The 25163-nt window shown below is 39.8% G+C and overlaps 1 protein-coding gene across 3 annotated transcripts in view; it reads left to right on the plus strand.

Annotated features, from left to right (window-relative positions):
• LOC128872383 (agrin-like) overlaps nucleotides 1–25163 on the plus strand; it is a 543175-nt gene that overhangs the window by 97944 nt on the left and 420068 nt on the right. For all 3 annotated transcript variants that reach the window (XM_054115012.1, XM_054115013.1, XM_054115014.1), the window contains exon 2: nucleotides 16294–17795. In XM_054115012.1, the coding sequence (XP_053970987.1) occupies nucleotides 16487–17795 (1309 nt within the window). In that variant the 5' untranslated portion in view covers nucleotides 16294–16486. The remainder of the gene's footprint in view (nucleotides 1–16293; nucleotides 17796–25163) is intronic.

Below are 25163 nucleotides of genomic sequence, written 5' to 3' on the forward strand. Positions count from 1 at the left end.
CCTCTTCAGATAGCATTTAGATTCTGAGCAACTTCTATATAACTTTGTTAATTATTATCATGAAATTCACGAAAATATTGTCATAGCAATATTATATAATGTAATTCCTGTCTGCTTTACTCTACCCACCGAAGAACACACTTTATTTATTTAGTTCACATATAACACTTGGTTTGCAACGATACGTGCTCTCTTTTAATGCGTAATAAAGGAAAGATTAAAAATTGTATGATTTTTCTTTACAAATAAATAGTAAGTTTGCCTTGGAAAGGCACAGAATTAATTTCTACAATTAATAATTTAAAATTGCAGACAACGACGGAAATATTCGATGGCAAGAATCAAGTAAAGCGTTTCACCAGGAAAGAACAAACGATGATATAATGAAACACTGGCTCAGAAACTTCGTGACTTCAAAAAGATAACTAAACGCGCTCGTTACAATTTGCTTTTCGCTTAGCATCGCAACAAAAGTAACAAACACGAGTATAGAGGACGATTAAATAATAGACCTCTCCTTCGTCTAAAAGAAATTTATTTAAGCTCGTGATTGGTGGCGGAGTAGCGTGTACGTGATCGAGGGCATCGTTCGATCGTAAAGTTGAAGCTTATCAGGTCTGCACGCCCATCCGATATGAAACCTTTCGCTGAATCAGACCTCTCCGCAGCTGATTATCGATGACCGGAATTTCGATCGGTGAAATCGCACGGAAATGATCGATGTCGATCTCTCTACCTCCCGGTTCTTCACTTTCGTGCTTTATTTCTCCCCAAACTGATATCGATCGGGCGCAGCGCGATAGAAAGTTCACGAGATGGAGTTGAATCGTGTAACGTGATTATTAAACGGTGATTATTAATGGAATGGCTCAACTAGATAGAATTTGCCACGGAACGTTCGATTATTACCAAGGCCAGTTAACGAGTTTTCATCGCAGTTACTCGACGAAAACAAAATTTTCGAAATTTCGAGCCGACGAGTGGCACTAGTCCGTTAATTTCTGTCTTTTGTTGGCTCAAACCCTTGTTTAAATTCATTGTATAAACTTGTTATCAGGTATAACTTTGTATAATTTTGTATCAAGTATACAATAACATTGTATAAAGTATAACTTTGTAATTGTTTAATCTCAAAACTTTATCTTGTACAAATCCACTCTGAAAAGTATATTTTTGTCATTTTTATTGGTCCCAAGTATCTCTTCCTGTTTGAACTCATTTCGTGAAGCATAACTATGTGTAATTTCGGTCCCAAGAATTGTTTTCTGTTAAAATTTATCTTGCAAAGTATAACCTTGTCATTTTATGGCCCCACGAATTTCTTTCTGTATGGTTTAAAAAGATTTATACGGAAAAATGATTTCCTCTTGAATATGTTTGTATTTGAGCTGCATAGGTAGATACTATTTACCAGCTTATTTTATAATGATTCCATTGAAAATGCAATGCATTTTTATTTTTGTTATTTAAGTACGTGTTTTTAGTAACGCAAGCAACTTCTATTCTCAAGTATTTCTTGAATAATAGACTTATCGTATTAGAGAAATGAATACCTTCTTGTCGCTGGATCTTACATATGTCTGACTATGTACAGACCGTTGTCCCTTACCCTCGACTCTCTTATCCCATTCCGAGTCTTTCCTCTCGTGCTTGAACTACACCACGCTATTTTTCTTTAATTTTATAGTATCTCCTGGCACATACCTTGTTCTTATCTTTATTATTTTTATTTAAAGACTTCATTCGCTGCATTGAGAATAAAAACGAAATAATAGTGCAAGAATTGGTTAATACTTATGAGTGCATTTCTTCGGGAGTAAAAATTTGCCTATTCCACAACTCTCACGATATTATCGAGTCAGCTGGTAAGTCGATAATTCGATGACTAGCAGCGCGATGCAAATTTTATTTACACGGGACCGTTAACGTAGGATTGAGAAAGCTTCTTCATCGTTTCTCTGAGCCAACTCGTCTTTTCCACAGTCGTGACAGCCAGAGGGTGGATGCATTATCATCCGACGTTTTTTCCCGCGCCCACGGAAATCATTCGAGCGGTTCATCGGAAAACGTGCCGTAATTGCAGCCCAGTGAAACTAATTAATTATGCAGGAACGGGTCGAAGAAGAGTTTTTTTTTTCTCTCCCTTAATCGTAATTCTTCGCAGATTTTTTGCCCGCTGGTTTTCTGGACCGTCCGCTCCCATCGAACCTGACCAACGTTTTTAGGATCTCTTCATTCCACCGTTCGTCCCGTTCCGTGGTTCCGCTTCTCCAGGAACCTCGAGATTCTTCTTTTTCCCTTGGTTCCAGACCAACTTTCGGGCTGAGGGGCTCGTCGATCGATAGATCCGACCCGCCAGACGGCGAAGCGTTGATTCGACTTTGCGAAATTTCGCAGTGGGAACAAAAACTACGTACGTCACGCTGGATTAGGGAAATTTGAATTTTGAACTAAACGATGTTTGCCGTAATTGAAAATGTAATTAAACGGATACGTACTCTTGATGATAGGTGGTTTGATTCACGTATTTTATCCTTTTTATATTCCAAATACATATTTGCTTTCTCGGATTAGGTACGAAATCTGTATATTTGAAACTAAATTAAAGAAGCAACTTCACTTACAAAAATTAACAAAAATTGTTTGTAATGTAATGTGCATAAGTTACTTCAATTTATCTATACATATTTATAATTCTTGTTTACAGAGCAATATCAAATATGTAATGCAATAAGATGTTGCATAAATTCCTAGGTAGTTTCTCTTTGATTTTTGTTTTAAATAAATACCTTACATCTTCCTAAAGATTTTATCTTTTACTTCTTACAGGTAACATACAAACAATCACATTATTGTAAGAAGTATTCGTCAGTGTAATAACTATGACAAAATAGTTCGTCGCTTAAATCAAATTCATGATACATAAAATCACATAGAATTTTATAATTCAAAAGTGACTGTAGGAAACCTTCTGAAATTTTAAACACAAGACAATAATGAGGTTAGGTTAACTTCATCCCTGTTACACCTGCACAAGCACAATTAAATAACGTTTCCGTGTGAATAAGCTGACCACGTTGTTAAATTTAGAATTCGGCTCAAAAATCGTGCTCGATACGGTTCGAAAATAAAGTGAAAAAAGTCTCCACCTGCTTCGATCCCTTTTCACGTGCGGCACGTGAGTCGCGGAGCCGGAAAATCTCGTAATCGCTTTCGGAAGCTGAACGTAATTGCGTTTGTTCTGCGCTGTTGACGTTAGATTTTTATTAGACGAACCGGTCGCGCAAAATAGAGTTAAGGACGACACGACGGAATGGCGAAGAAATCGACGGAACGACGTTCTGCCACCCAGTGTCAATAATGTCGATGGTATTTCAGCGAACGGTAGTCGACGAAGCGGCGACGTGTATTATTTTCGCACCGTGATTATGGCAGATCGAATGGTTGCTGTTGGATACACGTAAACCAAAGTGCCCAATGAAAAATCACGGAATTTTATTTATTTAAAAATAATACACATAATTTTATTGCAAATTAATTTTGGAAAGTTTAGAGCTTGTAAGTATCTTTCAATTTACGTGGAGTTTCCATCTATAGTAATTTAGTTTTTCATTTGAGACATTTTGTAACTACACGTCTGAACATCAGCTTTCATAATGTGTAAACAAAATCCTATGGTTTCATTTAAAAAAATAGCTGTGGCCTTGATACTCAGAAACTGGACCAAAAAAACGGTAGTCATATAAGATGGACTCGTTCTGTAACAGTTTAGCTGCCTCACCTTGTATAACATGTTTGATAACTAAACATTGTAAACAGTTATAATAAATTTCAGCAAATATATTTTAAAAACGCTCAAATATTGCAACTTACTCTTATATAGGGTGTTAAAAAAAAAGCATTCAATATTTATATGGTGTATAGGGTACACTGTACTGAGTAAAAAAGCTTTAGTAAACATAGGTCCAAAGGTCAACCGTTTCTGAGATATAAACATTTTTGTTTGCTAGTATCATGATTGACTTACTTGCTTCCATCGCATGCGATGTTTATGTCAGTGTTTATAAATTGCGTTTTGAATGTTCCCATTCAAGTCCCGACAATTTCGTCAATTTCATTTTTTCAATTTCGTGTACAGAAATGAGCGGTGGACACGTGGAAAATCTTGTATAAATATCAAAAACCCAGTATTAAGTCAATCATGATACTACCAAACCAAAATGTTTATATCTCAGAAACGGTTGACCTTTGGACCTATGTTTACTAAAGCTTTTTTACTCAATACAGTGTGCCCTATACACCATATAAATATTGAATGCTTTTTTTTGAACACCCTGTATAACAGGATTTCCTGTGCCAACTTGTATAAACTAATTAACACATTAAAACTGTTGAACTTCTGGATCGTGGCAACAGAATGGTCAAGCGTTTTCCATGGTCTAAAGTATAAATTTGTTCTCACTGAAACAAGCCAGCCATGGTTGCCTTTTTACGCGTGCAGGGGTGGGCCAACGAGAAATATAAGGGTAAGGGTACACCCTCGAGTCGAAAGGAGCGACGATAGGGTGTCGTTCTCCTCGTGTTTAGGTATTTATTTAACGACGAGTAGAAGAATACGGGAATGGACGAAAGAAACGCTGAGAAAGACGAAAAGGAAGGGAGCGAATGACCAAAAGGGAGCACGAGGTCGGACCTGGCGAAGGTTCTTCCGGTCGAGACGTTGCAGGGGCACGAAAGTGCCCCCAGGGGCGTAATGCAGACTTCTGCTGGACACAAAAGTGCCATACCGGGGCCAGGCTAACGGACACGTGCATAACCTACGTACCTGTCGCATTGTGCTCGCTCCTTCGCCCTCGCGCGCACGTACCAATGGCGCCTTTCTCCTCCCGTGAACCTGAAAGCGAAGTCTCGTGCGAAAAAGGAAGCTTTTTATTAATCCGTCACGTCTATAAACAAAATTCATGAACAATTCATGAAACAAATTGAAACGCCGCGAGTGCTCGAACGTTGATTAAAAATCGCTTGTAATTTTACGTATCGATTCAAAAAAATCTTATACGTGCATCGTACTATTTTTCATGTTTTCAAAATAGAACAAGTTATTCACAACATAAAATTGAAATGCATGTAAGAAATTTATGAATTTATATATATATTATATTTTGTTACGCCATATGCTCATAAATCGACATTTTACATTTTTAAAATGTACATTTTTTAAATAATTTTCAAATAAATTCTGAATGAATTCCAAATAAACTCTAACTAAACTGCGACTAAATTTCCAAAATTTTCTAGAATACTCTCTACTACTGTTGTTCGCGTAGCGCCCTTAATTTGGACGAAAGGGCCAACTTGCTTCTCTACAAAGTAACGAACTCGTCCACGACGCGTGTACATGCAGCATCGTGGTTTCGCCTTTGCTTATTGTTAGCGGATTTCTTATCCACGAGCCCGAAAGCAAAGTCTGGCGTGTTTGCGGCAAACTCGCGACGTGAAGTTACTCAACGCCGCGTTGCGATTGTTTTCGTGGAAGTTGGAATAATTGTTGGGGGTCGGAGACAGGGCGGAGGAATTTTTTATGGTCGCAGTAGCAAAAGGGCCAAGGCTCCTGGAAAGATTACCAGCGATGAGGGACGTGGTAAAACTTTACTCGCTCGTTCCTGTGAAAATTATCACTGGGTTACGCGTTTCTGCTATTGAATCCCCTTTGTTCTTAGAGCAGGTTTCAACGTTTTATTTATCTTATTTACTTTACGTCTTTAACGTGCAAGTTGTAACAAAATAAACATAATAGGGTTGAAAGGCAACTCTGTAGTAAAGAAATGAAAAGAAAAGGAGCAAAGGGATGAGGTGTAAGTGAAGGGCTGTTATACAAACCTAAATTCAACATCCTGTGCAGCTTCCGTTTTACGAGGAGAATATTTTAGCCCTTTGCACTCTGTGCCATCTCGTTGCAAAATGTGCGAACAGGAATCGCATTAAATGAAATCTTTTGGTCTTTTATGAAGGAAATGTATTTTACGTAATAACTGACAAAATTTGCTAGATAGAAGTGAAAAGGATTAAAAATTTTGAGGTGAACGTTGGAAATTGATCATCGTACGTTACCCTCGATTTCCTTGACTTCATTTATCCTTCAAATGTGGCCATTCGACCCAACGTGACCGAAGTTACAGGTGCGCAGGCTTTTGTGCATCTGCACGCTCGTTTATGCACCTGAAACTGAAACTCTGTGGCAACCCTTTTCGCTCGCCCCTCGCTCTCCTTCTCCGTCAATGCTCTACTCGTAATCCTAACGTTTGATTGCACCTATTACGCTTGAAGCACCTAATACGTAACTTTCGAGACTCGTGCGATAGGTCGACGCGGCAGCCGGGCAAAATCGATTTCACCTGCGCTTCACCTTCCCTTCTCGTCGACTACGTTCGTTTCCTCGCGTATCCTTGTTTCCCTTCGTTCGTTGTCTCAATTAAGATCGAAGATACAATGGGGTTACACACGGTTTATTCGTACCACGTCTTTCACATCACGTTGGGACGTTTATCAACATCTGTTAATCCATTCACTGTCAGGCAAATTTAAAGCGTCTTGCATTGGGCGCCAAGATTTAATACAGATGTGTAATCTAGATTATTATTTTGATAATAAAAAGTGGTATTAAATTTGTTGTTTCAAAAAGAAAATTTACGATCACCGTGACTCAAATGGCTATAAACTTGTCCCTCGTGTGAATTAATTATCAATGACATTTATAGGTAATTAGTAATTACTAATTACATGTTTTATTCCAGTTCTGTACTAACACTGAGAGTAATATACTTATCGTAATAATATTAAAAAATCGCATACAATTTTGTAAATTCTTCTCTAATATAAACAGGAAACATGTGCATGAGAAAGCCAATCTGTCTCAAGGGAAAATACCTCATGGGCAACTTTTGAAGAATATGAAAATAAATTTCAAATAAATTTCACATAAATTACGTCTTCCATCACACGTTGACGTTTAATGACGTCAGTCAAAAAGTCGTTGGCGGACCTGTCATTGGAGAATTCGAGTGTTGAACGTATGGCTTATAGACAATAGCATACAAAAAATACAAGGTTGAATAAAATATTACTTTCGTTCTATTCTCGAGAACCATATTAAATTAAAATCTCGTTAAACATATTTTATACACGTGCAGAAGCTCATGGAAAAATCATGAAGTCTAGTACGATGACTCCCATAGTGGGGCATCGGTGCTATTAAATTTTTAGAATAATAGTTCACGAGGCTACAGAGATACGAAGGTGTAATAGAAGAACAGGAATAGGTTTAAACATTTATGAGAAATTCTATTTTACGATACCAATGTTAAGTATTATATATTAAGTGATATTATTTGATGTACATTTTTGATTGAATTTATAGGGTACTGAATTAAACCAAAACTGTATTGAATTTTTATGATTTCGAAAAGAAATCTACACGCTTTATAATTCAATATATTTTTAATATCTTAATTTAAACTTATAACAACTTTATTATTTAAGTACAAATTTATTAGAAATTTCCATTGTATACCGATGTGGTACAGACTTTAACAAAACACTTCGTCTTGCAGAAAATAATTTTCGTAATTCCACAATTTTAAAGTAATTTTATACATGTCTCGTCGCACTCAGTGGAATAATTGCGCATATTCTCGGTGGATGAGGTTTAAAACACTACATTTTATCAAAAAATCTTCGAGCCTCAGATATATTTTAGTCCTTGTCAGTTTTCTGGGATTTTGTTCCACTGCGTGCTCGTTCTCCACTTTTCATTGACGCATCCGACTGCAAAATATTTGTTATTGTCCTTTAAGTGGCGTTGACGCGCGGCTATAAAAATTCAACGTGTGTTTTCGCCAAACATCAAAACGCTTTCACGCATCGTACTTGGGCGGTTGGCGCATGCATTCTATTCGAGATTCAGTCACCTGGTTTATTATATCGCATTTGCAGTCCTGCTTACAGCGAAAAAATTCCCGAGTTGTGAAAAACGATATCAGGATTCGTGTAAATTCCAATAATTTCAATTCAAATGTAACTTTCGTCTGAATTATGATAACTTTACGAATTAAATAATAACAAATGTAGATACGTTTAGATGAAAGACGAATGATTTGTATGTTTTGAAATTGCTATGTTCCTTTACGTATTCAACAGAAATTAAATGATGGAGGTATCATTAGGTTTAGGTTAGATTTAACTGAGATTTTGGAGAAATTTCTAAAATTTGTAATAAAGTTAGGGATAATAAAATAGTAAATAGAAGACTATGGATTAGTCAAGCCACCTATAAAACACTCATAACGAATAATTTATACATTGTCCAAGGCTTTACAGATGAATATTTCAAATATCAGACAAATATTTCAAAAGCTCCCGAAAATTAAAGATTTGGAAGACGGTATCCCCCGCCTAAGGAACGCAGTGACTTCGCCACATCTTGAAATTCATGGCTGTCGACGACTAGGCAACCAAAGCCCATTCGCTGGAATTCCTTTCCTTCGATTCCCAGATTTCTTCGACTCGTTTCCGTTTTAACGCTCGAGCCTTCCGTACCTCGAGGGCTGACCGAACGCGAACACCGGGGATCGCATTAAACATTCAAAGGGATGGCAAAAAAGGAGATGCATTTGCATCCAGCGGCGCAACTGCGGACTCCCGGGGGAAAACATAAATAATTCAACAGTTTTTACGCGACCACCGAAAGGGGGGCTACGCGACGGGTGATTCGGGTCGGTAGGGAAACGGACTCGATCGGAGCGTGCCAAATTGTCAAATAAATGGGCGAAAAATGCACCCGCGAACGGCGTCGAACGTCAGGAGGAAACGATGGGTTTAAACCGGAACTTCCGTGGGTTGGCTATGAAATTTCCATCGGGAATGATGCTCGCGTTCGACTGTCTGAAATTATTGATGTCGGCGCGGCGGGATGTTCGAAAATTCGACGACGATCTGCGGTGAACGTTGGCACGATAAACTTGCCGACGCTTATGCAGAGAAAACGTTTTTCAGTTGCAAGGGGGAGTAAGAATGTTGTGCACCCGTCGTCTGGAATGAAAGGTTAATGATTTCTTGGAACATATTGCAAACGCTTCGCTACTCTTTCCGCGGATTCGTTGTTTATTGGAAAAACAGCGAAAATGCGAGAGAATTGCGTACTGAATGCGAAGCAGGTGAATGTCAGAGTCTGTGAGAACGGTCTGTGATATTTAAATTCAGGTTTTTGTAGTCAGAAACTGTGTTAGCATTGATAGAGATAGAACGTGGTGGTATTTATGAGCTGAATATTTGAATTGTTTATTTGGCTCTTGAAGTGAGCATTTGGTGATAAATATGAATTTTTGTTTGAATCTTTGGAGCGAAGACTAATTAATCTTTACTGAAGAGGATGGACATATATTCATCATGGAGACATTCGCCAGAAAAAAATATAAGTAACACTTTTCGATGAAGGAAAATTTTATTTACATTATATCGTTCTGTGGAGGGATTCATTTTTAATATAAACGGGAAACGTATGCACGAAGCAATCGGTTTCAAGAGAAAATAACTGATGAGCAACTTTTGAAGAATATGAAAATAAATATCAAATAAATTTCAAACAAGATACAATCACTTCCTTCGCGTTGGTTTCCAAATAAATGTTTCGTTATAAATATGTACACGAATAAACTTAATACATGTATGTGTTTATAGTGACAAATTTTTTGGAAGCATCAAGCCTATCATTTAATTTAGACAAATTCCTTCGGTAGACATACAGGGTACGAATACTTGCGAGACAGACTGTAAGTGATATCCGTTTTCAAAGCCATTTTGTTCGAAAGACGTAATTATCGCCGTGGATATTCGGCAGTATCGAGATATCTGGTCGATTTGACAACAAAGTAACCCAGGAAGTGATATCGGCGCCATGGATCATCGATGATGTCCGTCGAGTATCAGGAAAGTTTTAACGACGCTTCATTAGGGAAAACAGTTTCACGCGACGGTATTCAAGCGCTGAGCGTCACTGTAAGACGTTACTAATCCGAAAACACGACTGAGAAATAGCTACAGCTGCTCGACGTTCCTCCGTGACAATAATTGCCAGCTGGCGACGGGAACGAGGTACCGGGGAGACGCGGCGAATGACAAAAACTGACAACCAGAGAGATTACCGTATGGATTAATGTTGTGTCCTTTGTCTCGCGGAACTTTGTACAACCTCTTTACACAGGCGCGCATGTTATTTCGCTAATCTGGCTTTGCTGAATGAGTAATATCATAATTTTCGAAACGTTAAATCCTTTGTGAAGCGTAATGACTCGGTGTTGCGCACGATTTAATATCTAATTACTAATCACTTCATTCGAAACTAATTCACTACTTCGCGTGCTCGCTACGTTCGAAACGTTCTACGAGTCCTTTCTACATAGTTAATTCTTTGAAGTTAGGTGGGTTAAAACTATCCCACATTTTGCTTTGCTTTACTATTTTATTTAAAATTTTTCGTTCATTTAGCTTTTTTGATAAATGAGATAGAGAGAATTTGATAGATGACACTGTTCCTTTGAGCAGCTTGAATTTTATTTTTCATTTATAACGGTTAACGGTTGACACTATTTCTGAATATAAAAATTTAATTAACGTAAGCAGAGGTTTAATGGAATTGAAAATTTGTTCGACTAGTTATGCATTTTACTACCGCGACGGCTTGAACGAACGCTACCGTTTCGAGTGTAAAAACTTTGCGATATTTAATGTCAGTTTGCCAAGTGTGTGTGGAATTAAAAAGTGTTCTTTCAGAGCGAAAGTTGGATGATTAGTTCCATCGCGTATGAATGCTTAACAATATTGCACTACGCAAACTCTTCTTTCTAAACTTTAATGTCTGTACTTTGAAGAGTTTCAAATTATATATAAATTAGCGAAGTTAATTAAAATCGAATTGGGGTAAAAAACATGTTACATGATTTTCATTTGTTGAATATAAAAGATTTGGATGTGGTGACTTCGTAATGACAAACAAAATTAAGAATAAGGGAAATAGTTCAGTATAAGGTCACACGAACTTGAATTACATTTATTCTTATAATGTTTCTAGCTGACCCAAATCAGTGTACTACTAAAGTTAGGATATGTAATCTATTCTCTTAAAATTATATGTAGATTTATTGGTATTCGTTTTAATTTATACTCTAATACATCCGTAATTTAGACAGATTTTAGAAAAGCTTTTGATTCTGTTTGTCATCGCATACTGTATTGGATTGCAGATTATAGTAATATTTAACAATTCATCTTCGTAACAAACCACCTTCAGATACAGTCAATCTTGTGTTTTATTATATAATAAAAATGGGTTACATTGTAAATCTATTATTATTATTGTAATCCATTATTTCTATGATTGTGGAAGAATTTATGCAATAAAGGGTAACTTTATTTAACCCACATATAAATAAATAAATAAGTAATAATGTTTTTCTGAAGAAGTGTCTTTGTACCGGGCAAAACCTACTCACTCATACGAAACGTCTCTGGTCGTCATCAGTCAAAACGAGCCACGCTGACGTCGAATCTTCTCGAATGGACGGGATTCTTTCGCTTTCATTCCCCCGATCCATTTAAAATCGTAGACATCGGGGATTTGCCCGTGTCGGCGCGTATCTCACGGAAGGGAATAATTGTCGGTGAAATTACGACGCACTGCATTCTCGTTTTAATTAGAATCTCCAAGCTATCGCGAAAAGGGAGGGGAGGGACCGACTGTCTTCTGACTTTGAATCCTCATTAATCCCGTAAGTTATTCAGAGGAGGGTTCCCTCCAGATCCGCCGAACGACCAATTTTATCCAGACCGCTCGAGTGTCGTAACTAACAAACTACGAAGGAGGGAACTTCGATCGTCGAGTTACCGATTGAGGGGTTACGTAAGGCTGACGAGCTGAAGAATAAGAGTCTTTGGAAATTCCCTTTGAACACGAGCATGTAATTCTATCGAATGGTTATCTAAGTAACGGTAGTCTTGCGCAGGCAATGCTTCTTACGTTACTCTATTTTAATCGTGTTCCTACTGGGTCTTTTAGGAGACTTCTATGGGACTCGCAACTGTTGCAATCGGATTTACTAAGTACATATACATATATTGGGAGAGTAAAATAAATATGTAACGCCGAAGTTATTTATGAAAGGCACGGTCAAACAATTAATGTTACTTATGAGAGTAAGAGAATTAAAAAAGAAAAATGAAAATTAAGTAAGATAAACTTCTATAGTCTTATCGTACAATCTTGTGATTGTATCTATCTATTATGTCTATTATAAATATAATCCACCCAATCTATTCAATCTTGTGACAATGAAAAAATTAATGTTCCTTATAAGAGTAAGAGAATTAAAGAAAAAATGATGTACAAAAAGCTTCTAAAGAGACTCTTTTATTTGTAATATACATTAAAATGTATGAATTAATTTTGTCTTTTCACAGTATTTTTAGGTTTGTGTCACTAGAAATATGAAAGAATGCGGATATTCCATTAAAACTGTCACTTTCTATTCGTATTAGTATTAATTTCAAGTGGCCCCAGCTTAAAAATACTACGTTAAAAGGAAAACATTATTCTCTACATTGCACTGTATTTTATAAATAAAAGCATCTCCGTAAAAATATCTGAAAATATATTTTAACCATCTTGTTCACCGAATCTGAATTCCCTTCAAGGATGCGCTCGTCCCAGCACCACTGCCGCACACATGCGCGCGTGTTGCAGACGTTAGCAACACCGATCGGCTGATCGATGTGCATTATCATTCCGGTCGGCTCCACGTCGTAAAATGTTCGCCAGCGACTAAACTGTAGTAATAAGTACGTCGAGGGCTCAAAGGCGAGTAATAAGTACGACAAGGGCTCAAAGGAGATTGCTGTTCCGCATGCAAATATGATTAGTTCCGGAGCGTAACTTCATTTGCGTATATTAAAAGCGCAGATTAGCTCACTTTATGCAAACGACGACTGGATGGGCGTGGTGAGGGATCCTGGTGCACCCCGTGGGTCAGGACCGGCGAGGGAGGTCGGGGAAAAAATGTTTTGCCGGAAATTGTAAAAAGCGAGCGGGAACGGGAACGTTGGTCGGTCCGGATAGAAGCGGGATAAAGGCGCCGCCGTTTCCTGAATCCTGATTGCCAGTCGTTGAATGTTCCGTACGAGCGCCAGCTAGTCGTCGACCCCCGTCACCCCCTTGGCGAGCGACCGTCGACGTTCGTTCGCAAAAAAGATGCTCGTAATTACGGGTCACCTCGTTATGACAATACACCCGGGCTAAAAACGGGATATCCACGCTCTTTTCGAACGGCGTTGCCCATACGCGCGTGCAAATCCTTGCGTTGGATAAACCGTGTCCCCGCAACGTTTAGGGGAATTCGTTCGAAAGGGGTGTTGCGGTTTATATGGGAAACTGGGGCACTTCGGAAGTCAATAGACATTTAAATAGTAAGGGAAAAGAGTTTTAAGCCACTGGAGATTAACCGTTTGACTGCTACGCAGCGCAAAAGCGCTGCGTTCATTTGCCTCGAAAATCGCGACGCAACACTTTTGCGCTGCGAGTTTCAGTGTGTCTTTGACATCAAGTTAAAATATGTCCCGCAGTTTTCGTGCGTTCTTGCAAGAATTGCTTAGCAGTCAAACGGTTAAAGCTGTTACTCGTACACGTTAAATACAGCAGGCTTTTGACTGAAGGAAGTAGTAGTGCCCATCGTTGGTCAGACAAACCAAGCGGCTGTGTATTTCGTTCTACATGAAGCTAAATTTTTCACTTTATTTTTTCTATTGAATATTTATTTATGAAAGACTTTCTGAAACAGGCTTTAAGTATTAATTCGTTAGTAAAATACGAATGGCGTGAAGTATATCCGATTTTCTTAGTTTAAATAAAAGTTTATATAATAACATGTATTTCAAGTATCCACGCTGCCAATCCTGATAGGTGTACGTTATTATTAAAAACCATAGTCCTAGATCTCCATTTGGAAATTCCTGTACAAATCACGTGTCTGATCAGTGTTGGTGTATTCTACTTGAAACTTTCTCAGGATCTCTAACAGTATAATCGAGCACGATACAAGTTAATGCAACATTGGTACGTCTTTGTAAAGAGACATAAGTAAATATATTATACAAACAGAATGTAAATGCACTGTCTTCTACGGATGACGAGTAGCGTCAACGTATTTCCATGCAAAATCAAGGCTTGCCTGGCAGGAAGATCGACTAACTCCGATTTGAATCGCCTTGATTAAAGGTATCATCGTTCGTTCACCCAGCGAAGATTTTCAATTACGGGAGGGAGCAAACTTTCGTTTTATCGCGCGGCGCCCGGATTACTCCATTATACATTAATAAAAGCGCGGCTTTCACGTAACGTACGAATGAAAGATAAACGCCATTCTCGCGGGACACTGTTTGCGGAGCACTCATTGTACACTACTCGAGAAGTTTCGCAACTACGGCGAAACGATATTCTTGCAGGCGCTTCCGCGGAAACTTCCGGGAACGTGACATTTTGTCGTTTCTCTGCAATCATGCTTAATTAATTATCGATCGTCCCCCGGGACAGCCGTCCCGAGTTCCGTCTACGAATTGATAAGCATTAGAGGAGCCTCGTCGCTTCGATTGTGATTGGGAAATTATAAATTTATTCCTGGAATACAATCACACGTCATTCGGTCCTGTTTAATTCTCAGCTATTAACGTTTTCTAAATAACAACTTTTTTTTGTTTATTCTGTCGTGTATTGCCTATCGTATTCGATGTAGTAAGTATATATTTAGAGAGTACTTTTTCGGAACGGAATTCTTAATTTTATGGTTAATTCTGTCTTCTGAAACAAATCTTATGGATCAGGTTGTGAAATAAAAGTATAAATGCTTTAGATTTGAAATGATAAATTAGGAAATGAGGAATATAAATTGAAATTTTATTCTTGGAGAAATATCACCTTAATAATAAAATAAAAGATAAATTAAAAGAAAATGATATCAGTAATTATAGAAGTATCAACAATTCTTTCAGAGGCTGGAAAAATGAAATAAAAATGATGAACGAAAGAAGAAGTATAACATAAGCGAACATACAAAATAAAATACATACATACGTATTATAAACATACATTATATATAACACACAATCTACGTTTTACAAATATGATAATAATAGTATAAACTACATACAAAATACATATAAACTATTACGTTCTAACGGCAAAATCACCTCTTTTCAAACACACTATATCCAAGTACCCCATTCAGTTTTACAATGTCTGAGGCTTCAAGTGGTAACGGTCAGTGAATTTTCTGTCAAAGCAACGAGGATCCGAAATGTTAATTTTATTTGACAAGAGCTTCGGTTTCCGTCGAAATTTAGTCGGGGCACGTGAATTCGGGCATTGGTATTATCGTCGGCCGCAACGAACGTTGCATTTCGGTCACGCACGATCGAGTATTATCGTCGTCATTGTTATATCGACCATTCGTGAGGTACCGAGCATACGGCTGTAATCGTAGTCTGGAGGAGCGCTTACGGAATATTGCGGCTCTGAACACCCTGTATTCAGATACATACATCGATAACGGACCACGGATAAGCACGCATAGAGACCTTGGCGAAACCGTTGGATCGCCTTAGACACGCGTCACGTCAAGGCAGCCAGGCAACTAAAAGTACCTGTTATGCAGTCATTTTCGCATAAGAATTATACAGCTCATACTACAATTAATATATTTTCATAAAATAGATTTGATAGGTAAAATTATAGCGATTATTATAACAGAGAAACGAGTGGAGTCATTATACGCGCTACGAGTCGCATTTTATAATAATTTCTTCCTCGTATCTCTTCATTCAGAAATGCTTTTTAAGCCTACATATTGTACAATTTATTCGTTGGATACATACTATATATTTGTAATATAGATGAAATATGTGTCAACACAAGTACATTTGTATTTCTCTCAATTATGGGAACACCATTATAACTAGTCACCTCTCAACTTTCTATTTATTTATAAAAAGGCTAGGTACATAGTATATATTTGTAGTTTAGATATAATATACAATATTGTGTACATTTCTATTTTTCTCAATTATTCGACCACTATCGTAGCTGTCCACCTCTCGACTTTCTATTTATTTACAAAAACTATCCCACGATCCCTCCCTCATCCTCCTGCTAACACAATAACAAAATTAACGCCCGGTCTCTTCTCTTCTTTCCAGATTCGGTGACGGTCACTTACTAACACCAACGCCTCGTAACGCCATCTACCCACTAACCAACCGCAAAATGATCGTCCCGTTATTCTAAAAGTCGTGATCGGACGATCGTCGCGCTTGCACGTCGACGATCGAAGCGAACGAGCGGTTGTCGCGGTCGTTCGTTGCACGAAACCGATCATGCGAATTCCCGAAGATGCGCAGGACGAGCAGCAACGGTTTGAAGCTCGATCTGACAGAGAACACTCCAGGTAGCTCGTTGTCCCGGCTGCCGAACTTGGTCGAGCATGCGGAGAGCTGTCAGGCCGTGTCCGCCGGAACCGGTGAGAATTTAAGCAGCAAACTGCCGAACGTGGTCGAGGGCTCCATGGACTATGGTAGCGAGCGCAGATCCTCCCGGTACCTCGAGTACCAAGACTCGAAGCCTTATCAGGAACCCCAGTCGGCCTCCGGGCTGCCCCCCTACGAGCAGGGCTACCACGACCCGTCGAGAGGCTACAGAGGCTACGAACGGAACCCCTATGACAGGGAGGATATCGACCGTTACGATAACAGAATTTATTCCGAGGATGGGCTGAGGTACGATCGCCGGGGGGATCAGAGAACGTATCAGGAGTCGGACCTGGATGCGCCCTACGAGAGGAGCGATGCCCAGAAGCTCAGCAGGACTTACCCCGCGGAGCTCCAGGAGCCTGGCAGGCGATACTCAAGAGATCTGACAGATTACGAATACGCGTCCAGATACGCCGAGGAGACGCTGAAACTCGAGCCGAAGAAGGACCACCACCATCATTCGGGGAAGGTGTACGAGCCGGCGCCCTCGAAAGGCTACGAATCCGGCGTAAAGACCCACGATTCCGCTTACGAGCTGTCCTGCGCCGCGCAGCAGGACCTCGTCGCCAGGAAGTACGAAAACAAGTATCACTCCGTGAATAAAATGTACGGAACGTTGCCGAGGTACGAGGCTGGCAAGTCTTACGAGCCCAGGTCTTACGAGTACGAGGAGCAGACGTACGATACCGGCAGCAAGCCTTACGACTCCAAGTACGAGCTGACCAGTTCGAAGAGCTACGAGCGAACCAAGTACGACTGCTCGTCTTCCTCGAGATACCAGGACAAATCGTACGATCAGACGTTGAAGATCGGCGAGCTGGGCTCCTCGTCGTCGGCTGCTTACGTGAGGAAGACGCAGGACCAGGAGGAGACCAGTGCTGAGAAGATGAACGGGTATAGGAAGAACAATTTCGAGTCGTACGGGGTGTACTCCGATCCCGAGGAGGATCACGGGTTCCCGACTGAGAAAAAGACGCCTCAGTATCCATACAAGGGTGTCGTCGTCAATGTCAGCGGGGAGTCGAGCGTCATCGACCAGAAACGGGCTAAAGACAGCAGACAAACCGAAATGCCTGGGAATCCCTGGTGCAGGCCTACCATACTCTTGTTGTTCCTGGTCTTGCTCGTTGTCGTCTTCGTTTTCGTCGCTGGAATCCTTCTATACCTAAACTGTGAGTATTTACTTTTGTTCTGCAATTTCTTGTTCGTGAGTTTCAGCTAGGGATAAAGAGTCCGAGACACCACTTCACGTAAAGACAATTCTTAAATCATGTCACGATTGTGTGAGGCATTTCAAAGCAGAGACAATCTTATTGTTCGTAGGCTGGATTTAAAATTAAATGTATATAAAATGAAAATAGAAGTCTTGATATGCTATAAGTATCTTGATTAAAGTGCAGTCAACAAGAAGCTTTTATAAAAATTATCGAATAGCTATCAAACGAATGGAGATTAGTCAAGTGAGATATGAAATACAACGAAGATAAATATCTCTTCTAGTTTTTGTGATATGAAAATTGTTTAACGAGATATCTCGTAGTTCAAATTGATTGCAATTACTCAAATGATAAGTTTGTAGTTAATATTGTTTAATATCGCTTTTTATTATCAATGTAATAATCTAGATTACACACCTGTACTAAATCTTGGGATTATTTCAACGTTTCGATTCACTTTTAGATCATTACATTTTTTTGAGGTTATGTATCCAGATTGACATACTTTCATTTTATTATAGCAGTCTATTTTCAAGACAGTTCAGGGCCTACAAGATAGAAAAATTGCAAGAAGGATCTATTTGTCTCAATTCCAGCCTATAATACCTTAATACCGTATCTTTCGGCTTGCTGGCGATAACAGATCGCGCGGACGCAGGGATTATTCAAACTTAGCGCCTCCTTCGCGCCTTACGTTTATCCTAGGAGCGATAAAACCCGTTTAAAGTTATAAGTCACGTTCCACGGTGAACGAACGCCCGTAGTTAACAGGGCTTTGTTAGAAGGATACGAAATTAGCGAAGTTTCAGCGGCTACAAAGACTCCTCTCGTTCTTCGGACTAATAGTACGTCTCGTTCGACGGTCGAGTACGTTTTCTCGTTTTCCAGGTAATTTTCTTCTTCGCTGGTGTGTCCAAGCGATTTCGGAGGGTCATTTCGTTAATGAGCATCCGATACCAATTATTTACGGTCGGCCGTGTGACCGCCATAATAATGCCCAACGACGTCGACGACGACAACGTAGACGACGACACGTGCTGACGATACGTTAAGCTCGTAACGGTAGGAGTCTCCAACGGTAGTTTTATGTATCGAATTTGACATGCTGGGCACGTAGAGACTTGCCACTAGCGAAACCGTTCGGTTGGAATTACAATGCGAGGAGTAAATGGAAGAATAAGGTTTAAAGAATACAGGTGGACAAAAGTGACGTTTACGTTGGCTATTCGTTTTGTTGCGACGTGAACGTCACAGCCGCGTACGATACAAAGAGCTTCCTCTGCAACGGGTATTAAATTTTTCTTTGAAACCGCGATGCTACCTCCTGGGCCGTATTCGTGGGCTTTGTCGGATCTGTCCGAAAGTTTCATTTTTGTCTGGTAAATATTTCCGCGGCTTTTTGAAATTGCTTGGAGAATCGATTGGTCAACCTTGATATGGTTCTGTATATTTTTATTTGTACATTAATTTGATATTATTTTCACGCGTAAATTAATTACTTTCTTAATATTGCGTGACCAAGATTACGAGGGTTTAATTTATTTATTGCATCTGAGGTATCTCACAGGATGTAAAGTAGATCTTTCTCTATTATTAAGATTCGACTTTATCTTTATTAATTAGACGTAAATAAGATTAAGACCACTGTTATCTTTTATTTAAAAATCTATCAAGTATAGAATAAAGTTTCATTTTATTAAATATCCAAACACTATCAAAGTTAAAATAAATTTTAATTTGAATAAATATATCCTTATTTTTATACCGCTGCTATAGAGACCACCGTTTTCGTTTATTTCAAAATCTGCCCAGGAAATCTACCCCAAAATTTTTATTTTTGTACCGATATTCCCAACTCGATGTTATTTTTAAGACTTAGTTTTGGTAATATCCACGTTGCGCCCGAGGAAGCAGAGGAAGGAATTTATTTACTCGTAAGACAAGCGCGCAAGTCAGCATACAAGAAAGGAAGAACAGGGAAACGATATGGGATGGGCTGGCTTTCTCAGGGAATCATTGGAGATCTTTGCTTGGTCGTTTATGTGATAGCAACACGCTTGGGGCCAGCCATCGCGCTCTGTTCTCCGGAGGAATATAAACTGACTCGTTTTGAAGCAACCAATTCGCCGTTTACGAGTGACGTTCGTTTTATATTTTTATCCGCGATTCAATTACGGATATACTCGCGTAAGCGAAACGATACTCCACCGAAAGGATCCAATTACTTTGCTTTACCGTATGGTTGAACATTTCATTGAGCATCTAAGCACGAGTAACGTCTTTATTACCCCGGAAAGTAATTGGGGCGTAACCGTGCACTTTAGGAGACAATTGGAAATATTACAGTTTCATTAAGGTATTATGTACATTACTCTGATTCAATTCTGTTATCAATGTGTATCTATTGCGATTGTAGTGCAATAGATTGGTCTATAAATAATCCGATTGCAATCATTGTTTAGCAATTTCACACATAAAGAGAGTATAGATATATAGACAGTCTCATAAATATTTGTCCTCCCTATATCTATTAAAGAAGTTTGTCTAATTTAAATAATAGGTTCGGTGTTTCCATATAAATATTTCATTATAAATATGTACATGGATAAACTTTACACTTGTACAAATATAACGAACAATTTATTTGGAAACATCAAACCTATCATTTAATTTAGACAAATTCCTTCAATAAACAGAGGATACGAATATTTATGGGACCGACTGAAAGTGTATGCATACTTTTATTTTGAATTTTATATACCATTACTAGTGTTCATCAATCGTAGAATTTTGTCAGAAGTCTGAAAAATAATTTGGACTACAGAGGATTGAAAAGTTACCAAACATTAAAATATCATCTTCAAAATCACAAAACTGTAATATTATTCACTTGTTCTCTCCTTCACCATACTTCCAAATAACAGAGAAAATAATGGAGAGTTCGCAAGTTTAAACGAGGCACGGTGTCATAGAAACGAGCTTATAGCGTTCACGTTACAAAGTCCGACACCCAGTTCCTAATAAGAGCCTCCAACCTCCACTGTTCTAACAAATATTTATTCCTCCTCGCTTTACGCTCTGTGACGGTGCCCTTCGTTAAAAACGGAGCCCTTCGTCGCTCCGATTCACCCTTTCGACAAACGTCGAACCCGACGAACAAAGGAACGGAACGGAACGGAATGAAAAACGCGAAAAAAGGCGAATTCACCTGTGAAGGGAGACGCGCGTTACGCGCCGCAGGCCAGCGCGCGCGTTTTCCCGTGCGATTTCCGCTTGCCTCGGTATCAGCTGGCGAACGGTACTTGGGGACGAACGATGGCCGACACAATGGACGGAAGAGAAGCCTCTCTGTCTCCCAGCGGTAGAAAAATACCAAGGGGGTGCACGCGCGGCAGTCGGGACGAGGCTCTGGTGTCCTCGGGTATTCCGAGTGGCTGAGTTTGGCAGCGGTCGACAGGACCGTTTGAGCGATTCGGTTTATTTTCGGGTCAAGTTTTCGCCCCGTCGCTTCGCAATCAGCCTCCGCATTGTCCGACGGACAATACATTTACTGGAACGATCGACGTAGAAATTCGCCGAAAACGTCCCTGTTCCGCGATCCCACTCGTCGAGCGTGGTATTTTCCTGAATTCTAAGCAACAATGTGGTCCCGTGCTGGTTTCCATGCAAAAAGTTTGATTTGTTTACCAAGTACACGAGACAGAATTTGTTGGTTACCAAAGTGACGACGTTGCGGACGCTTCTTGCGGGATTCGGTAGGAGTTTCCGGTTGAGATTTATTTTCTGTAATATTGAGCCTTTAGATCGGAAATGACCAACTAGACTTATCGCGACCACGAGCGCTGACCCTTTGACATTATGGGTAACCCATTCACTGCTACCAACGAGATGCCTTGTAGTTGAAATTGATTGTAATTACTCGAGGGATAAGTTTTGAGCTTTTTAAGTCACGATTTATTGCAAAAGACGATCGTAAATTTTCTTTTTGAAACAACAAATTTAATAGCACTTTGTATTATCAAAGTAATAACCGAAATTACACATCTGTATTACGTCTTGGCGCCCACGGCAAAACGCTTTGAATTTGCCTAGCATTGAATGGGTCAAGAATCAGTTGCAGAGGTATAATTTATTAATCACTACGTCCTAAGGACTTTGGTCCGTCTTACAGTATACAGGGTGTCCCAAAACTCGGGGAGGAGCCGGAAATGGGGGGTAGCTGAGACGATTCTGAACAACAATTTCCTTTGCAAAAATGTCGGATGGGGCTTCGTTAAGGAGATATTAAGCGAAAACCCCGACCAATCAGAGCAGGCGTAGACCGTTGGAGCGGCCGCGGTAGCGTAGGCTACGCGCTGGTGGCCGCGCTTGCACGCGAACAAGTGACTCGACGTGCATCGAAGCATCGACCTAGCGCGTAGCCTTCGCTACCGCGGCCGCTCCAACGGTCTACGCGCGCTCTGATTGGTCGGGGTTTTCGCTTAATATCTCCTTAACGAAACCCCATCCGACATTTTTGCAAAGGAAATTGTTGTTCAGAATCGTCTCAGCTACCCCCCATTTTCGGCTCCTCCCCGAGTTTTGGGACACCCTGTATATTATACATCTGGTACGAATTCATTTTGATCTATTCATTGAGAGCTTGGTCTACACGCTAAGAGCCTGGTTCTGGAACTTAGTTTGGTCTGCACTCTAATACCTCCCTTTGAACTACACGCGAATATACCAATAATATCATTTGTTAGTCTCATCAAACATGACAACCATCAAATAAAATGCAATCTATTGGTTTGAAAGTTAAAGCAAGTTCTATATACCTTTTTAAAAATTTTCTTATTTGAATTTCAAATTTTACAACTGACCTGTGCAAGACAAACTAGCAAATTTAATGTATATTGCTTATAAAATGCGAAAAGAAAACTCATCAGTATTTCTTAAGAATAAATACATATTTGAGGAATTATATTACAGACAGATTTTTAATTTGATATTAATAATTGCCCCGTAAATTATCACACCTCAGTGGACTGCAACATAGACTGCATACACAGTCTAACAATGTGAATTTTATTTGCACGAGCTTTGATGTCCAATAAAATAACAAATATTGTCGACATATCTTTCGATCACACATTTAAGTCATTACATTACAAACAGATTTAATAATTATTTTATAACGGATGATACCTCAGGTGACCAAAACATAAGCAGTCCAAAGTACATTTACAACAATTTCAAAAAATAAAATTCTAAATATCTATATGGTATGTGATTATAAATGAAACATGAACAATATTATTATACACGGTGTTCTATCTTTTCAGCCCAAGGAAACAAGGAAGCCGGCGAAAGAAATCTGAAAACCGAAACAAAAGTAATAAAGAATCATTTTCTGATTCCGCGCGGACGTCCTGTGTCGAAGGATCGTCGAATTACTTGCTCCCGGGGTCGTGCATCGGTACGTTGGCACGTTACAAAGCGACATGCGCAAAATTTATACCTCGTCATACGACAGTATTGCGTACCCGCGTAGCGCATCGACTCGTAACACAAATCTTCCAGCTCTGTTCGACGATGTACGATTCATCTCGGCTCGATTCGTCAATGTCTGGGCGTCCTTGTCGCGGCAATCGCGCCCCGTTCGTCGAGTGCGTTACGGAAAATGGCGCCACGCCATTAATCAGACCGCGTTATGACTCGTCGAGATTCTCTCTCTCCCTCTCCCTCCCCCTCTCCCTCTCCCTCTCCCTCCCTCTCCCTCTCCCTCTCCCTCCCTCTCCCTCTCCCTCCCCCCCCCTCTCTCTCGCTCTCTGTGTGTTTATTTTTTCTTTCGCTCGAAATGTAACCCCGACCGACGCCGATCCATAATTTTTACACGTGCGAGCTTCATAATCTTTACACCACGCGATCGGTATCCAGACTGATTTACGGCTACCGATTCATTGTTGTCACGTTGCGGGGTAATGATACGGCCAGGAAACACGACCCAGGTGAACAATAGGGTGCTATGATTAAACTAGCCGCGCATATTTTAAGATTACGGTTGTTGTGCGAATATATTTAATCCGATACCCTTGCTCAGATTATTATGGAACTATGTAGGGTCCTGAATCTTTGTTTTCATTACGTGTTTCTTAACGTTACGACTACTTCTCGGCGTTCGTCTTTCGTTGTTGACTCTTTCAGAGCTTGTGCGGTTTCTTCGAGATTGAGATGACAGATTGGCTTGACTCTGAGTGTATACTTGCGTAAAATTTAAATTGAGAGCTTTTATACAGTTTGAAAGAAAAGAGAAAAAGAGAAAGTTGTTGCTTGTCGCTCATGTTCAATAAAATTCTTGGAGTGCAAAGGGTTAGGTTTCTGAAGCTGAGGGGTTGGCCTCATTACGTACGCTATAAACAAGGATTTTTTAAAGATATATCGTGGTTAAAAAAAAAACAAATGTTCATTAACCCTTTCGACCCTAGTGGATAAATTGTAATTGAGACTCCCAGAAGCACATTTTAAAAACTAAATAAACATCATTTAAGGCAAATTGTTCCTCGTTATCTAGCTACGGTCTTTGATCTATAACCGAGCATGGTTCAATACAATTAATTTCTAGAAGAGAAACGAGTGGCATAAAAATAGAAAACAATCGGGTTGAAAGGTTTAACGCAAAACATATCTCGTCTACTAGGATAACCTCATCTATGATACTTCATCCATATGATACGTCTCCATTGTAAACAGATATCTAAATGCAGAAAGAATCATGGTTAACAATAGAACCCCATCTTCCCTCCACGATACAGCAACCACGTGGATACAGCGAAGAGGTCCTTAAAACCGAGAAATGGAAACATTAAATTTGCCTCGCTCATGATGTCTAATAAACAGAGTACTCGTTCAAGTTAACAAGCGCGAGACTATATTGCGATTACGAATTGAATAGAATTCCGTGGCGCGTATAGGACAAAGGATGCCAGCAGAGCTCGTAGAGAATTCCTCGGGTGTTCAATTTCGGTTTCCTTTAAACGAGGCAAGAGTCGTCCCGAGACCCAGTCAAAATTAGGGACACCCGGTATACATGCGGCAGCACGACGTCGTGAGCATGCAGCGCAGGGCTTTGGCGCAGGATAAGGATTTAGTATGTAAGGCACGTGTTCGCATCTGCCTTTATGAACGTTTCCCGCGATTCCGTCGTTTCGTCCTCATTCTCAGGCAACATTGCCTGCCGCCTCGCCACGAGGCCTCCGAGATGGGTTCAGGGTTTTCGGGATTAAGGGCGTCGCCGATCATATTAAAGCCGGTGATATCTCATCCGCTCCTTATCCGGCCCGC

This window comes from Hylaeus volcanicus, chromosome 2, assembly GCF_026283585.1.
Source record: "Hylaeus volcanicus isolate JK05 chromosome 2, UHH_iyHylVolc1.0_haploid, whole genome shotgun sequence".
In the NCBI taxonomy this organism is placed as follows: domain Eukaryota; kingdom Metazoa; phylum Arthropoda; class Insecta; order Hymenoptera; family Colletidae; genus Hylaeus; species Hylaeus volcanicus.